Source organism: Crocodylus siamensis, chromosome 7 (genome assembly GCF_052110815.1).
Source record: "Crocodylus siamensis isolate JL-2025a chromosome 7, ASM5211081v1, whole genome shotgun sequence".
Taxonomy (NCBI): domain Eukaryota; kingdom Metazoa; phylum Chordata; order Crocodylia; family Crocodylidae; genus Crocodylus; species Crocodylus siamensis.
This window is the reverse complement of record NC_143401.1, coordinates 48,431,678-48,449,869: the sequence shown is the minus strand read 5'-3', so window position 1 is coordinate 48,449,869 and position 18,192 is coordinate 48,431,678. Positions and strand designations below refer to the sequence as shown.

The window sequence follows — 18,192 nt, the reverse complement described above, 5'->3', positions numbered from 1 at the left end:
CAGTAATTGAGGGGTCTGATGACACTGGAACACAGGATTGCACATGTCCATGGGACGGAGTTATGGGTGCACAGTTGTGCCCTGGCCATCTTCCAGCAGCCGTAGTTAGAATTGAAGCTAAATGGAATCTCACCTGCTCTGACTGTGTCAGCTTCATGGCTTCGGTAAGGTATGCTGCACAAAAAACAGACAAGTTGGGAAAGACTTTAGGCAGAGTTGTGAAAGCTAGAATGCTCTCTAAAGCTAAAAGGTAAAGCTTTTCTTAGCACATGATGATCCGCTGGCTGAAGCACGCAAGCGTAGTGCTAAGAAGGTGCTTGGTGATTTTCTCATGCGTCTACACAGAGCTCAAAGTCTTACAGGTGGTGGTGTGTAAGGAATGACCTATAAGTGACATCCCTGCTTGTGCAGATCTGCTACTTGTCTGCATTCTTCTCCAACTTCTATTTTTCCCCAACTGCTCAGCTTGTCAGAGAAAGCTCAGCAACAAAACAGCCAGACTCCAATAGGACTTAACCCCTCAAGCACAAAAACAATGTTGTCTGTGTGACATTTCTCCACAGGGATGGTGGGGAAGAGGGAGTTAACTGGCACTACTAGCAGGTTGCAGAGTGGTCAGGTCACTGCCTAGGACACTTGCAGGGTGGAAAGAGTAGAAGAGTGGTTAAGTAATGGCCCAGGTAAATATTTTGTTTGTTTCACTAATCTCACTTTCACAGATTTTGTTAACCCCCTCCCTCACCCCATATAGTGACGATTCTTAGGGACTGGCCTCTAAGGCTGTGTGAAGTTTCGGTCCAGATTCAATTCTGTGGAGATTCGACCCGATTTGGTGGCCAAATGGAATCAGAAGACCCTTTAATCTCTCTGAAGTGGATTGGAACTCTCCGAATCGATTCAGAGAGATCCGAAGATTCAGCCATAGACACAGCTTTAAACTTTTTTCTATTTACCTCAAGCAGGTGGCTCATGATGCTAGGGTAGATGGAGTGTCCCACAGGAGCGTGGGGGGCTCCTCAGCATACTTGGCAGCAGGCCCAGAAGTGGAACAGAAGCACTTTTGGATCGGCCAGGGAGCACACGGGGGGGGCCCACACTCCTGTGGGATGCTCCATCTACCCCAGCATCACAGCATGCATGAGCTGCCTGCTACTTTGAGCTATATAGAAAAAACATTTAAAGCTGTGTCTTTGATTCTTTCTTAAAGCTGATTCTTTGAACGAGCATCGAATCGTCTGATTCAGCCGAATAGAATTGGGAACAGTGATCCAAATCAAATCACTGTCCCCAGTTTGGGCCGAGTTGAACACAGCCCATTTCATACACTCCTTCTGGCCACTGTCATACTTAGCAGAATCTGCTAAAAGTGCTCCATTTTCCAGCCTGCACCACTTGAAATAGATCTTGTATAGAGGCAGCAGATAAGTGACTAACTGCTACCTGCAACCTGCTAGTAGTGCCAGTTAAGTCCTTCTTCCTCTCTCCCATCGCTCTAGATCAGATGCCTCCAACTACTAGACACCAATTGCACCCTACTGCCAGCTGCATATTCATGGACTATTAAATATGAACATCTAAACGTGTGCTTAGGGTAGAAGCTAAATAAACTAGGTTCCAGTGCAGAAGGAAATACTGTCCATCCATCATAAGGATGGATCTACAGAGTTTCCTGACATTTGATATATATAACCTGTAGAAGCTAGACTTGTTACCCCTTAGAAGAAGAGCTTTTCTGGTGCCAGCAACACATCCCTTAAGTAGATTAATATAACCAAGTACTGGTCAGCCACAAACTTTTGGTAAACAAGTTACACACTTCCCACACTGCACAGACAAAGCCTGTAATTCCAAGTAAGAAAGTTATTAAAGAGTCAAACAAAAGTACCAACAATTAAAAATAAACACATTCTAGCAGAAGCCCCAAACTTTAGTTTTTCCAGATACATAAAGCAGTATGTCTAGTTACTAGGGCTGACCAACTTCAGATGAGGCATTTGGAAATTGGGGTATGAGCATCAAAGGTGCCTACTCACCAGCTGCCTTTTGGTGACAAGAAATTGCTTCTTCATATTTTCCTGCTGCCAGCAACCGGTCAGCTTTTCTGCTCTGCTGATGAGCCTTGAAAATAAGAGTAGTGTTACTATAATTAGAGTTGAAGCTAAAACTGTTGTTAAAGTAAGTAGCACATACAGCTGTTTGGATACTCAAGAGGGTCTCAGCTCTCACACTCCAGCCTCAGACTTAAATATTTCCCCTGTATTTGCATCTCCTGCAAGACTTACTATGTAAGGATGTGCGGACAAGCATTCTGGGCAGATCTGACAACGCAAAGGACCCTGCCCATGGTGACCATGTGCAGTTTTTTATAAACACTGTATATGAGCACATAATAGTGACAGCCACACAGGTACATACTTATATCAGTAAACAATATGTGTTAATGTTTGATAAATGTCAAAAAACTGGTTTAGCACAGCTGTTCTGAGGAACTACCTTCCATTAGAATTATGACTTTATAGTCTACATTAGCCTTCAACAATTAAAACTGACTTAGAATATTTCTAAGCTTCTTGCTGTGTTTCAAACCAATAAACAGGAGACTCATCAGTACTAACCCACTTTCCTGAAATCCTCAGACATGTATGGGAGATTTGCCTATTACTGCATGAGATTTGGCCTGCTTAAAATTGACCTAGGCCTGTAATAGGATAGAGTAATTCATGCAACTTATTACCCTTCGGTTATGACTGTTCCAAGCACACGTTTGGAATATGCATCACCTTGTGTGCGTCCTTCACCAAAGAGCAGCTTGCTGGTAGATAAAACATCACGTGTGGGGCTAGCTGGTCATGAGATTTCCCCCATCCTCCATAGCATACCTTTCTGGGGACTGACTCTTTAAATTTAGTTGAGCTGTGGGACTACCGGTCATTTTGCAGCTAGTTCCTGTATCCCCCTCTTTCAGCTTCTGGCCACGTCCAGATGAGCATGGAGATTGGTCCCCCAAGGGAATGCTCATGCTACCTGCCCTCTGGTGCATGGCAGGTTACCCTGGGTGGGGTAGGGGAGACAGAGGCCAACACAGCTGCTAACCCAAGCAGCCTTACCTGGGGTCCTGGGGGCCAGGAAAGCTGCAGCTGCATTGCTCCTGCAGCTTGAAGGCTAGCTCCAGCCAGCCAAGCTTCAGTTTGGGTGATGTACACTGTCCCCACGTGAGCTGCCTTACTTTTTTTCTGCGCAGATTTCTTTGACCCCCGGATCTTGGGGGGGGGGGGTCAAAAAAACCCCAACCCTGTGCTGCAAGGCAGCAGTACAGGAAACACCTGAATAGGCAGTATGTGGTACCATAGACAGGTCTGCAGTACAACATACTGCACCGTCACACTTGTCTGGATCCAGCCAGTGTTTCACCTCGTGAGCTATCAGGAAATAATCTGTAACAACTGCCTTGTCTTTCAGCCACAGGTGGTGCATAGGTGACAGCCAAACCTGAGGGAGTGGGGTGGGAGCAACAGATAGGTGCCTGTCCCCTGATTTCACCTGGTCTGGACATCTCTCCAGGTGATGAAAACCTAAATGGTATCTCAGGCTGTGATGGTCAAGACTGTCCACTAGTCTGTCTGATGGAAGAAAACCAGGAAGGGGTGATGAGAGGGTGGGCTGCTTTACTCATTTTGTTTTTCAAAGAAGTCTATTTTTCTGGTGTACCAAGTCGTCACATTGATTCTTAGCCCCCTATTTCTCTTGCTTAAAAGTCCCAAGGACTCTGAGATCCTATCAGCTGGTCTGTCTGCATGCAGTAATTCAGATTTTATCTTTATGTATCAAGAAGAGTTAGACTCATTACCTTACAAATTTAAAGTACAGATTTGTAGGCTGCATCTACCTTAGCAGTTTAGGAACATCCATTTAAAAATCCATGGCTTACATAGGCAAAATGTTGTAGCCTTCTACCATCTCTGCAGATGTCAATGATAAATGCATCACTTGTAACTGGTATGCTTAACAAAATATCAGAAAGACTCAGTTGTGATTATCAGTTGCACTGTTAATACCAGCCACTTTATCATTTACTTCACAGAGTGCCAATCCAATCTGTCCACTATAAGGGGGAAGAGACCATATTAGACAAAGCCCAGGAACTATGCCAAGGCGCATAAATGCAATGTCCTGTTGTTTGGTGCTACTTTGTTCTTAAGCGCCTGGTTGAGAAACAGCTGGACAGTTTTGAACCATTAGAGGAAAACTGCATGAGAAGCTAGTTGGGTGCCAAATGGGAGGTTTAAAAGTTTGTATTACTTTATTTGAAGTCCATCCCTTCCCATCAGTGAAAATTAAAAGAGGAAAACAATAAATATTCAGTTACGTAATGGTTGAGGGAATATCTACAAACACATACTTTTGTGGGCCACTGAATATTGTTGATTGGTGGTATCAGAAAGGATCACCCAAACCAAAAGCCAGACTAAAATAAACACTTTTTTCAAACTTGATTAAGCAATATTTTGAACCCTGCTCAAAATGGCTGTGTTCTACTGATGACATGATAATGAAGAAATGAAATAACTGATGCAGTAATTAGCCTTCAGGTGTGACCAGATAGTTGCACTGCTGGTCATGCAACATTGTTACTACGATAAACAAGAATTTGCAGTGTCTGTCTATTACAGGCTATGCTATTTTTGAAGGCTCCTACTGCAAAACAACCTGCAACAGGAAATGCTACAAACATCAACAAGAAACTGTCACTCTCCTATCCACATTAAGATTGCATCCAGAGCAAATATAGAATAATTTTGTAGTGTAGGAAAACATGATATATATTATTCATTTTTCAGGAGGCCAGTCATCAATTTAGTTTATATATTAGTCTCCTGAAGGCTGTTTTCAATCTTCCAGTATTGATTGAGTAGTTTAAAAAATTGATCTCAGACTAGGTTCTTAAGGTATTGACAAGAATTCACTAGCTTATTTCTCTCTCTCTCACACACACATCCACCCCTGCATTTGTTTGGTTACCGAGGAAGGAGGTTTTTGGCTAGCATTCCAATATAAAGATTTTGGTCCCCATGCCTGAGCTCCTACAAACAATCTTGTGCCAAGGAAATGAGCACACATTACTAGGGAAGAAGCAGATGAGTAACTTGCATGTAATGTTGACCCATCTAGAAATGCTTGTTTCAGATACAGCCACTTCTTGTGCCATTTGCCTTTGGCAAGGGAGGTTGGTAACACTATCTACCAAGAAAAATAGTACCAAAATAAGAAGGTATATACAAAAATCAAGACTCGTCCATCAAAAAGATCTGCAGTGGGCCATCACCAGGCATTCTGAGTTTGGTGTTTTACATCACAATAACTACTGTAGAAGTCTCAGTATACTCAAGCCAAAACTGCCCAGTGTAACATTTCTCTGCGACTTGGAACCAACAGCCCTCGTACTAGGTAGGGGGACCAGACCCACATAGTCCAGGTACACTAGGAGAAGGAAACTTTCTAAAATCCTGAGAGATGAAAAAAATCTAATTGTGCACAAGAAGTCAGCAACCAGAGCCTCAATTCCACTTATGAATGCCTGAAATCATTTTCTTCAGTGTAGAGAATTAAGTTTCACAAGTTCTTAAATTAATCTTTGTCATTTAACCATCTGACTATGGTTTTAATTAAGATAGTTAAGTATAGGTAAAAAACCTCCTGAAAGTTATTAAGTATTATCCATCAGAGAGAGACTGGTTAAACAACTAAGCAAGCCCAATAAAGTTAAAACCTTCACTTAGCAATTAAGAAGGCATTAACTGAAGTATGTTGATAAAAATCAGATTGTTATCCAGAACACAGAGATAGAGATACGATGACAAAACTCTTTGGCCAATATCAGGTTTAGATATACTGATGCCAGGACAGCCATTCATTTTACTGTAGGGAAAATTCCAAGCATCACTGGAACTAATTTCCGTTGTGGAAACTCCTATTGGGGAGCAGCAGGTTTTGCATAGCTCTATTTGTGAAAACAAGGTGTTCTTCACTAGGGGGAAATTTCTCATCTGTTCCTACTACTGCTTGGTTTGTCAGGGAAAAGTTTACTCGTTTATTCCACTTTGCAGGTGTTTTTCCAACCAGTCAATTTTGTGAAGACCTTACAATATTCAGCATAACCAATCTGTCGATCCAAAGAAAAGGATGGTGTTGCCTCCTTAACAGAAAGTGATACACCTCTAACAAAAGTACTTGGATGTTTAGAATGGCATCTCTTAATGACAAGTACCACCTCTCATCTAGCCTATGACTACCTATTGTGCAGTCTCAGTGCCAAATCCCTCTATGCACAATCCTGATTGGTAAGATATCATAGAAAGTTAGAGCTAAGGAACCTCCAGAGGTCACTTAGTTCCACCCTCTGCTTACAGCTCCCTGGCTAAACAAGAATGACTGAACACTTGGGACATCAATACCAGAAAGACAGACAAGACTGGGACAGAACACTTTAACCTCCCTGAACATTTGCTGACCTCAGAGTGCCCGGTCTTAGAAAACAACACTTTAAAAATGAATTTGAATGGGAAATGACAGAACAAGATGTTAACCACAGACAGGCCTATGTTAAGCAGGGTCTAAACACGGACTACAGGTTCTTATTTCATTACCTCAGTGGAATAATATAATTTTCCATTTCCAGCCTGTGGTCTGCAGACCCCCAAGGGGTCCATAGACTACATCTAAGGGGTCTGTGAAAGATGACTATGATCAAAACTATGTGAATACACACACTTACAATTCAAAGGGGTCTGCACCTCCATTCAAAAAAAAAAAAAAAATTTAGAGGACTGAAAATAATAGAAGATCGAAAACCACTGCATTACCTGGATTCGTTTTATAAACCATACGTCTCTTCAATGGGTTAATTGCTTCGTTTCTCTCTCCTACCCACCTAGCCTCCCTCAGCAGTGTCCCCTCCTTTCTCTGCCCTTCATATTCTCTTCCACTGCTTTCTACTCAGCAGCTCTGCTTCCTACAGTCCCTTCACAGCATTTGCTGAAATAAGCCCTCTGCTTAGGAAAGATTGTACATCTCTGATTTAATTCTAATATTATAAAAGTCTTTGTTTGCCTGTCTCTAATGCTTCATTTGTGCTCCAACTGGCTGTCTCAGCAGCCAATCAGTGTAATCTACACAGAGAGAGACAGCAGAGCACTGCCATGACAAGGTGGACTGAGGGGCTCCTTGGAGGCAGAGGGGGATGATGGTGGGGACCAAAGTGCCACCATAACCGAGGGAACAGAGCAGGAGCTGACCTCCCCCCACCCATCTGCTTCTTTGAGCCAGTGGGCCCCACCCCCAACAACAGCCACCAGGGAGGGGTGGTTAGGCCTGAATGGGGGGGAGGGAGGGGGGCAGGGACAGATGCTGGGTTCTGGCCCAGCTGGGCCCCCCTGGGACAGGGAGCAGCCCCAGCCCTGAAGCGGTAGGGGTAAGGGAGTGAACCTGGCTCCGGGCCTCCGTCCCCACCCACCCCTGCCCCCACCTCTGGATGGAGAGGGTGGCTCCATCCCCACTGCTCCCTGCAGGCTACAAAAACACAGCGAACAGAGGTGTTGGGGGGCAAGACCAGCCTTGCAAGCGGCAGGAACAGAGCAGGTGGGGGTGGGGGGATAGGGAGCCCTGAAGGTGCAGGGGGCGGGCCAAACACAGGCCTCTATCCCTGGCCACTCCCCCCCCACCCATCATTCTTGACAGGCAATTGGCTAGTTAGTCTATAAAGGTGCAAACCTATCCTGCCTTCTGCCTGACTTCAGACTAACATGGCTAACTCTCTCCCCCTAAACAATCCCAGCCAAGTGTTTGTCTAACTTGCTCTTAAAAGCTTCCAAAAATGGAGATTCCACCCCTCTGCTTGGTAATCTGTTGTAATCTTTAAGCACCTTCACACAGAGAGGTTTCCTAATGCCAACCTAAGTTTCCCTAGCTGCAATTTAAGACCATTACTTCTCATCTCATCCCCTGCAGCCACAGAGAATAATCAATCACCATCCTCTTTATAAAAATCTTTCATGAATTTAAAGCCTATTATCAAATCCTCCAAACTTCTCTTCTCCAGGTCTTTCAACCTTTTCTCATAAGTCATGTTTCCTAGATCTCTAACCATACATACGTCTGACCGCCCACTTGTTAGCCAACAGATTTTGAAGTCAGAAAGACCTATATTGTGTCATGTATGTGGCAGAGGACCTTATGCAAGAAGGTAATGAGTGTGATACAGCACCCAGATTCACCCCCTGGCTGGTGCAGAATGAAGGAGAGGTTGTTTCATTAATTTCAGGGCTGCTAAAGACCAGGCATAAGAATGTCCTGACTATGCCCCAATCTAAACCTAGACCCTGGGAATGCTGGGACGCTAGAGAGTATAGCCTACGAGATGCTGGGAGCAGAGCCAGCTTCATCAGCTCCCACAGGCCTTATGCACCAGCAGTAGTCTGATATGGGCTATAGCACAGAAATAGACCCTATGTATCAGCACACAGAACTTACAAAATATGGCTGACTTCTCTCCCCACAACAGTCCTTGTCTTGGTGAAACAACAGCCTAAACATTTCTTGCTTTCAAAAAAGCCACTGTAAAAAAAGTTAAGGACTTGTGAAAATGGCAAACTGGGGATTCGTTCAAAAATGCTTGGTCTTGTGTTCAGTTCTGGGCAGCATGTGCCACACTGTTCTGTGATCTGTCATCTGAGTGGTTGGAAAGGGCTAGGGCAAAAGGTGACTAAACCCAGGTTGCAAGCTGTGGTGCAAAGCAGTGTCTAGCTCTGTCATCGGCGATGAGACAAACAGGTAAGCTGAAAATCTTGTATTTCTCAAGTGGAAACAGGCATGAATGGGATACGGGTAAGGTAAACAGCTCCTGCAATTACTCTGACAATAGCTGCGCCAGATATAGTCACCCTAACACCTGAGCTCTTGAAATGTTCAGCAATGAATCGATGCTTTGCCAGACCCAGACACAAAGGAAATTAAAGAAACAAACAAGTTTCCAGTGTGCTTATAATGAAGCGGTGACAGGGCACCTCTGCCTGCAGCTAAGATACCTCACAGGTGGTATAAAAAGCAACTTGGAGGAAATACAATACTGAAATTCTGTGTACTTAGAAATAATTTGGTAAGGACTATGAGGAGTCAAGATTTCTTTCAAGTCAGATGAAGGGAAAACAGCCAGATTTGCAACACCCTTTAGGGTATGGAAAGATAGAAACGGATTTTTTTGTTTTTTCTGTGGAAATGAACAACTACAGCTTTAAGAATTAAGTGCTCACGTGGCCCTAACCTGGGTAGAGAAAAAGCAGCCTCTCCAAGCCTTTCCATTTGAGTGCTAGCTGCTGAGGAGAGAATAAGCATTGGTCTAGTCAAAATTTTCTGACTCTTCAGAACAACGTGACAGAATTTTTTCTTCCTTCAGTTATACTTTGTTTTTCTGGAACACAGTGGAAAAGTTCTTCACTAGAACAGAACTTTTTAAAGCCCAGAGAGAGAGCCATTTTGTCTGTTAGGCTTGCAATCCAAAGGGCACTGTTTGGAAACCAGCACATGCTTTAAGGCAACAAATTAGATACATATTACAATGTGCTATTTGCTAAGATGGTTGCAAATGAAATCAGGAAAACAAAGCTGCCAAGATAAAGTGGAGGTTCCCAAGGAGAACTGTCTGTTGGGTAGGATTGCTTTGCTCAACTGTAAAAAACAGTTTAAAGAAGTACTGAGAGCAATTTATGTTCTCTTGTTAACACTCCTTACTCAGTAGGGACTTCAGACTTTTTACCTTTCCCAAAAAATAATCCTATTAAGCAACGAGGCAGATTCAGCATTCGATTCCTGAAGACATACTTACTGTCTAAATGTTTGAGCAAAGATCAGAAAACAGCATGTCCTCCAGTCTCGGGAATTATATGAAAAGAGTAGTAGGTGTCCTCCATAGGGATTATTACAACAGGATAGGAATAAGAGAAGTCATTTGATTGTAATTTTGTCAGTAAGTATCAAAGTTTGTGTCCCTAATAGGGGGCATTCCAAAGATGTTTAAAATCTGTTTCTAAAGCATTTCTAATCACAGTTGACCAGAATCATTTGAAAAGAATCTCCACCCATTTGCTAATAAAAAAAACGGTAAGATGAGACTCAAACTTCTGAAGAAAGTACAGATAAAAATATGCTGACTGCGCAGTTCTATCACTGCTGTCAAGTGAGGATCAAATCCGATATTTCAGGACTTGAACTTCCCTTCTCTTCCTGCCCCCTGCACCTTTGTTCAGAAAGGTCCTGTTTATCTAAACACAGCTGTGTCGGCAGCACTTGCTTACTGAAAGGAAGCAGTCACTGCCTTAATCTAATAGCCATATGAATTAGAATAGTGGTTCTCAACGGGGATGAGACAGCCATGAGAACCTGCCAGGGATGCCATGATGTCACTGCTGCAGAGTGAAACTGCCCTATGCACCTTGGTTTTTAGGAGGCACATGGAGCCCCACTGAGAAAGAGCTGCCATAAAGGCAGCCTGTACAACTGCATTACATTATACAGGTAGGTGTGCCGCTTCTGCTTTACTTCTTCCAGGCTTGGCTTGTGCCAAAAAATGGTGCGTCTCCCTGCATTATGTTATGCAGGCAGATGCACCGATTTTGCTTTAGCTGCTTCTCATACACAGGGTGGCTAAGCAAGCTGGTTACTCACCCCATGGTTATTCAGAGCGTAGCCCTTTGGCATGCTTCTGCAGCTTCTCCTTCACTGGAAGAATAGGAATCTGTCACTTATGGAGAAGCTCTCCAAACTGCTCTGGAAGCAAAGTGCTCAGTGCACACAGCTTTTATTAGCATAGCATGACTCCTGGAGTTCTCCCATAGCCTTTTGCTTCCCCATTCCACCCATGTCATTATATGGTAAAAGCAGGAATGCCATATTATTTCCATAGCTTCTTTTTCTATATGGGTTTTTAACACCTCCTCTTAAATCTAAGCATTCTCTAAATCCTAACTTTTAAAGAACTTGGTAACTATAGTGACCTACACACAGTGATTCATCTTTAATGTCCTGCTTGTCTAGTTTAGATGAAAAGCTCTTCAAGTCCTCAATAATGTTCTTTGCAGGTTAAGAAACACAGCAAAAAAAATTATGACCAAGAAGCATTTAAGTATTTCTTGTTTATAAAGTATACACTGACATACAGGAGGTAAACAGAAGAGACTTAGTAGTATTATACTAAAGATTACATAGGAAATGAGACTGAGTGGAATCAAAGCAGTAGAATCGATCTAGATACCAATTGTAAGATATAACCCAATTCCCGAATATGTAGGGTTATCTTCATGGTATCCTTAAGAAGATTAAGATCAGGGCTAGAGAAATATACTAACTCAGGCTTTAAAGAAACTCTGGAGCCAGGAAAATTTTGGTGTTCTCTGGAAAAGGTAGAAAAGCCAAAAGCATGACTGTTCTCTTTACAACCTGTGAGTGAACCACACAATAATGTTAAGTTTTCTGTGAAAGAAAGGAGAAGCCATTCTCAACACATCTGTAAGCAATACAGGATTTTGCGAAGTAGCCAGTCAAAACCCTAAAGTAAGAAAACTAAAAACTCTTTAAGATTAAAACACACAAACAGATGCAGAAGGCATTCCCAATTAAAGACAGAAATGGTACAACTAAAGTATTAAGATCCAGATTTGCAGAGATGTTCAGATGCCTAAATCCCATTTAAATCATTGCAGCAGATTTTAACTAATCTCACCTCAAACCCCACTACTGAGATGACACAGATCAATACAAAGGCCAGTACTTATAAATGTGATCACACTACCAGATGAAATGTATAGTAGTTTAATATTGAAGAGCAAACTGAAGACCACTAAAAGTACCTAAGTAATAAATGAATGGGTGCCTTAAGTGGGGCACTACTGACCCACGCAAGAATGTATATTTGGAAGCATTACCTTTGTACTAGGGGTGCACTAATAAAAAATATTTTGACTGATACCAACAATCAATTACTGGCCAGCCATATCAGCTGATGCCAATCTGATTGCCAATATACAGCCCCACAGTTTGGAAAGGAGCATCCGGGTGGTAAGTCTGTGGTGGGAAAAGGGCATGGAAGAGGCAGACTGAGGTCCCCATGGTGAGGAAGGGAGTGTGGCTGGGGCAGGTGCAGGCTCTGCCCAGCCAGGGCAGTATGCGAGACAGAGCTGCAGACAGCTCATCTGAGGAGTGCAGGGATGAGGAGGGCAGCTCCCCACTGCTGCATGCACCCCTGGGGGAGGCATGTGCCCCCCATATTTGTGCGTAGGGCAAAGGCGGCTTGCCTGCTGCCGGCTCAGGGCTGTGCTGACCTCTTCCTGGTGGGGTGGGGTGGGTGGCCACAGTGCTGGGAGAGGGAGCTGGCCAACCCAAAATTTGCTGTAGTACCACCCTTCCAGTGCCACCACTGCCTGCCCTGAACGCAACCCCAGCTTAGCCCCTCTGCCAGGAAGAAGCCAGCGCAACACCAGCAGGCAGCCCACCCTCACCCTGTACACAAATGCAGGGGGCACATACCTGCAACGCATGGGTGACTGGTGCCTCTGAAATCTGGTGGTCATCCCCCAGCAGCCGATTGCAGGCTGGGGGGAGGGTCCTCCAGCGGCCAATCGCCAAGCCAGCAGCAAAACCAAAAGTGCACTTCCTACATCTCGCTAATGCCCCCATGCCTTTCTGGGGTTTTGCACAGTAGCCAGGAGCTGCCCCTGCCTTCCCACCCCCTTGTATCTGCCACCTGAGCTGCTTGAAGCTCTGTCCTGCACCCCAACCCAGCCCAGCCGAGCAGTGCCTGTCCCTGCCCCAGCCCCACCCCCTCCATCATTGAGGGGGCCTCAATCTGTCCCTTTTTATTGTCCCCCCCACACCCTTTCCTCCCCACAAACTCACTGGCAGGAGGCTGTTGTCCAAGCTGCCAGGCTGCACTCCTGGCTGCGTGCATGCTGCACTGCACCCATGCATGCGGTATTTATCGGTGACATTGTTGGCTACACCAGCCAAGAAAAGCCAATTGCTGATAATGTCAATTTTCCTTTTATCAGTGCTGATATGATATGGACCAATATAGCAATGCACCTCCACTTTGTACAGCTCAGGTACTTTGCCAAGTTAATTGTAACAGGTACCTGTAAATTGTAATATGTTAATTGCAAAGGCCTTTGCCAGAGTATAGGACTAGTTAAGAAACCTATGTGTTGATATTTAAAAACTGGAACTGAAAATATAGTGCCTTTATATAACTCACAAGCACCATTTCAGCTTGAACATTTTGATTCAACTCCAACTGCCCCAGTTCCTTATCTCAGAAGGTGCTCCAGGAACAAAGACTTAATTTCATTTCTCTCTTTACATACTTTAGTCAGTGTCAGATGTGAGCATAGCTCCTTAATTCTGAGATCAAGAGAGGCTATTTTAGCCCTGCCATAAATTACATCGGTCCTTATGCTCTTTTGAAGTATGCCAACATGGCCATTGTTTCAAGAGGCAGCTGCACGATTTGGAGATCGCTGAAGCATAGTGTGGTACAGCCATGTTACCTCCTTCCACTGGCAAACTTTTCACATTCAACTTGCAGCACAAGAACTAACACAAGGATCCTCTTGTGGGAAAGCTGGCAGGTCTCCTTAACTCCTTTAAGTCACTAGACACGGTCTCAGAATTAAACCCTGAACCGCTTAGAGAGGAGAATATAACTGGTATTAATATCTGAGTAGATTAATAGCTGAGTTGCATGCTAACAGCCTGCAGACAAGAAACAGTGCAAAAATGTATGAATATTGGTTTTAACTGGAGTGTGATATCTGCTGTGGTTGGTGCCACAGGAGAGGCCAAGTGCTCAGTAAGATTAAATAAAAAATCAGGGGATGCTTCCCTGGCCAGGAAGGCCAGTAGCTGCAGGACAGGAGGTAAATGATGCTGGACAGTTGGAGGGCGTAGTGCCCCTGAGCACGGGTTGGGAAATGCTTACCCGGGCTCCGGGCCTCCCTGAAGGCTTCTGCCCCATCCCATGATGCCGGGGCCGGGCGCTCCCAGACCGTGGAGCCCCCTGCCCACCCGAAAGACGTGGCGCCGCCCAAGGAGCCAGGCGCTGTTTGTGGAATGGCACCGCCGGCAGGGAGGGGCGCTGCTCCTGCTCCCGCGGCACAGCCTGAGGGCTGCGGCTGGGCCCCGCAAAGGAGACGCTCCCCGGGATCGCCTGCCCGCAGCTGCCGCCACCGGCTCTCGACGTGACCCCGGTGTAACGGCCCCAACACCCCGCCAGCCGGCTCCACTCCCCCCCCGGGCCGGACACGTCCCCCCGCCAGGGCTCGGCCAGAGCGGGCCCAGCGAGTTGACGGAGCGGCCGCCCCGCCGCGCTCACCAGGTTGAGGGGCCCGTCCATCACCTCCATGGACGGCGGCTGCGGGCACATGGGCGCTGGCCCGGCCCCGCGGCACCCCCCGCCCGGCCCGCGCTGTAAACACGGGCACGCTTCCGCCTGGCGCTCACCGCAGTGTCGTCACCAAGCGCAAGAGCCACGAAGAAGTCTCGCGAGAGACTCCTCCTAACAGGATAAATCCCGCTAGCCCAGTTACCTTGGCTGGTGGCAACTCCAGGGCTGTCATTGGTTCAGCACTTCCACATGATCGACCGGAGTCCCGCCCCCTCAGGGTCCGCTTCCCACCCGGCGGCGACAGCTAGGGGCAGCGTGCGCCTGTGACACAGTCGGCACAAGGGGAGGGATGCGATCCTGCCCCCGGGCAGTGCGCAGGCGCAGCGGGACACGCCTACGGAGGCTTCGGTGCGTTCCCCGGCGCTGCCGCTCGGGGCCGCCTTCGCCTGGGGGGAAGCGGTGCCCTTGCAAGAGGCTCCTGCTCCCTTAGCGACGCCAAGGAAGCCGCCGCGGCCGGGGAGGGATAGTTTGTAGATGCCCGTCCTGCTCTGCCGGGAGAAGTACCCGTGACGCCGGGTTGGCGGAGAGCTCCCGCGCCCCGACCCTACCCCGCTCACTCTCGCTAGGCGCGGAGTGATCGTAGCCAGTGTCGCCTCCTGACGTCACCTCTGACGTCAGCGTTAGGCAAGTGCGCGGCGGGAGCTCGAGTCCAGGCGCAGCTGTGGCCCCCCGGGGCCCTGGGTTGAACGGCTGCCCGAGCGCCCCCGTCTGTGTCTTGCAAGGGGGACCTGCTCCAAGCCTCTCCCCTGCACCTGGCTCAACTTGCTGTGCCCCGGTCCTGCTGCCTGGAACCTGGGCAAGCTGCAACCCAGCTGCACAGGCAGTCCCTGAGCAGCTCTTGCTACCTCCATCATTTCTGGCCTGTCAGCTCTGATGCTACCCAAGCTGTCTAGGGCAGTGGCAGGGCACACCTGCCAAGGTGGAGGATCTGCAGGCCTAAACTGCTGCTGCACTCAGGCCAACCCAGCAGGACCTTCAGCCCCAACTTACCTACAGTGTCAGGCCTTTCTGTCTCCCTGTCATTAGCACAGGGATGTGCTGGTGGTAGGGCCAGAGGGCCCAGGGTCCACTTGGTGAGTGTTGCCTCCTGATGTTACACCAGCGGCGGCTGTATTCAGAAGCGGCCCAGCCCTTTCTCACAATAGGACATGGATACCCCCAGGTACCCTCTGGACTATCCTGTTTCCTCCAAGCCACTTTTCTAACCCTTGCCTCAAACTACCCCATACTCTTCACTGCAGCTGTGTGAAAGGAATGAGAGGCAAGCATTTCTCTGAATGATGTCTTTTATTGGACCAACGGTGTAGTTGGGATTATGTTAAACAAGCTTTTGACTGTAAGAGTATAGGAAGCCAAAGTTGGCTTCTTGCATTCAGAGACCTGAGGAAGGAAGGAAGCATAGCACGGTCTTAGAGGACTCGTTCCCTTCACAGTAGTGGAATAATGATGTTGTAGCCATGATGGTGCAGCAATTATGCAAGAAATAAGGATTTCTTAGGGTGATATCTTTTATTGGACCAACTGCGTAGCTGGGATAAAATCAGACAAGCTTTCGAATGCAAGACACTCTTCCTCAGGTCCCTGAATATAGGAAGCCATTGGCTTCTTATGTTTTCTTCCTATTCCATCATATGTTCAGAGACCTGAGGAATTATGTCTTGTATTCAAAAGCTTGTCTAACTTTATCCCCGCTACATAGTTGGTCCAATAAAAGGTATCACCCTAAGAAATCCTTGCCTCACGCATCATTTCTGATCCATCATGGCTACAATATCACTGTTAAATTACTGGGAAAAGAATGAATTGTAAGATCCCATGATACTTTTTCAATGAGACACCTTGCAGAGTCTAGTGCTGAACCCTTTAGTTGGTGAAGTATTAAGATGTGTTTTCCAAATGTGGCATGTTTTACTGACCCAGTATATTTTACTGATTCTGCTACACGTTCTGGTACCTGAGATCCCACATAATCTATTGATGATCTTTTTCCAAGATGTACTACTCCAGCTGCAGACTTGGATCTAAATTAGGTATTATGTAGGATGAGTTTATGGTTATGTCGCCCTGTGGGGTCAGGCCAACTCTCAGGATCTCAATACTGTGCTGTTAGAAGGGTGTGACACAATTGCACATATACAAACACACAAATCAATTAGGTGCATACACACACACACACACACACACACACACACACACTACCAGCTCAGGCACATACACATCCAAATCAGCCTAGGCACATGTATGCCTATCACCAATTCAAGCATATACACACTACACGCTAAAAATTAGACAATCAATTGTCAATACCCGCACATTCAGTACACATACACAGATCACTAATTCGTATATCATGCACACAATGATATATATATATACACACACTCACCAGTTCATACACACATACAACCCACCTACGCCTAGGTAAATTCCTAACTTGGATGGTACAGTATGTATGTGTGTTTTTGGGGTACCTGGGATACTTGGGGGAAGGTTAAGGTGAGAGAGAGAGTTAAAGGGTAGGGAGTGAAAGTTGCTAGAACCAGGATTAGAACCAGTGGGCTAGAGAGAAGCTGACTGAGGAACTGAGGCTCGGGTTTACTTGATATCAAGTGGCCCCAGGGTTACTTGAGGTCACTGGTGCATGAGAGGGGCAGGGGAAAAGAAGCCTGGTGGCAAGGAGGAGACAGCCAGAAAAAAGAGAGAGACAGAAACCTGGGAGCTTGGGGCTGGAAATGGAGGCAGACAGCTGGGGATGGGGAGGGCAGATAAGTGGTGGCAAGGAGGAGACAGCCAGGAAAGAAATTGAGGCAGAAACCTGGTTGCTCAGGGGAAAAGGAAAAGGCAGTGGGGATAAGACAGTGGCAAAGAAACATGGGGTTTGGAGGCAGAGAGGAGCTCAGGACAGGTGTTGGAGGTGGCAGTGAGCCAGAAGCAGGAAAGGGAGACATGAGACAGAAGTTAGAGGGGTGAGGAGCAGAGATTGGAGAAGGGCTGAACCATAGTAAAGCAAAACCCAACTCGGGGTCCAAGTAACAGGTTTATTAGACAACACACTACACCGCCCCATGAAGTTATTAGTTCACACGCGTGCGCACGCACACACACAAGTACTCACAATGGCAGCAGGAGAAAGAGACTGAGTGGAAGGGTTGGAGTCCAGGAAGGGAAGAGAAGCAGAGTCCAAGTCCTTGGCTGAAGAGAGGGCTGGGGGGTGATAGCTACCTATCCAGGCAGGAAAGGGATCTTTGTCCAGTAGGTGTTGTCCAGAAGGGGGTTGCTGGCAGGGCCTCTGGGTAGATAGGTAGTGTGGCATGGTGCTGGTCCAGATGGAGAGGGCGTCCCAAGGAGTCAGTCTTAACTACCCCTTTAATGGGGCAGATTATCTCTGATCTCCTATGGGGAGGGCCTGTTCAGGCAAGGTCAGTTCTGTTCCAGAGGGTTCCAGGTGTTCTTACTGAGTATGTGCAGCCTTGGCACAATGGTGGGTTGCCTCATCTTTTGTTTCTTGAATGCTGAGGGTGGTTCCGAGGGCTGGGTCGTTGGTCCACGTATTGGTGTCAACGGTTTGGTCATTCAGAGGGAGCTATTTTTAGACCTACTGCCATTGTCTCTCAAGCACCCTCATTCATCCCCATTCATTCTGTAACCAAGTTACATAGGAGGGATAGGTGTGAATCATGGGTTACACAACCAGGCCTGGACACAGG

At 46.5% G+C, this 18,192-nt stretch overlaps 1 protein-coding gene across 5 annotated transcripts in view; it reads right to left on the bottom strand.

The window, feature by feature from the left end:
• Positions 1-15,040, bottom strand: part of NRBF2 (nuclear receptor binding factor 2) — a 28,880-nt gene extending 13,840 nt beyond the window's left edge. For 3 of the 5 annotated variants that reach the window (XR_016443613.1, XR_016443614.1, XM_090058309.1), the window contains exons 1-3: positions 14,414-14,546; positions 2,034-2,118; positions 134-174 (exon numbers count right to left, since the gene is read on the bottom strand). Coding sequence is in view for 3 of the 5 variants with exons in the window: in XM_090058309.1 (XP_089914435.1) it covers positions 134-174; positions 2,034-2,118; positions 14,414-14,464 (177 nt within the window). In the remaining 2 variants the exon portion in view is untranslated. Of the gene's footprint in view, positions 1-133; positions 175-2,033; positions 2,119-14,413; positions 14,547-14,627 lie in introns of those variants that run through there. The other 2 variants (XM_090058310.1, XM_090058311.1) reach the window with 2 other exon arrangements.
• Between the last annotated feature and the right edge of the window lie 3,152 nt (positions 15,041-18,192).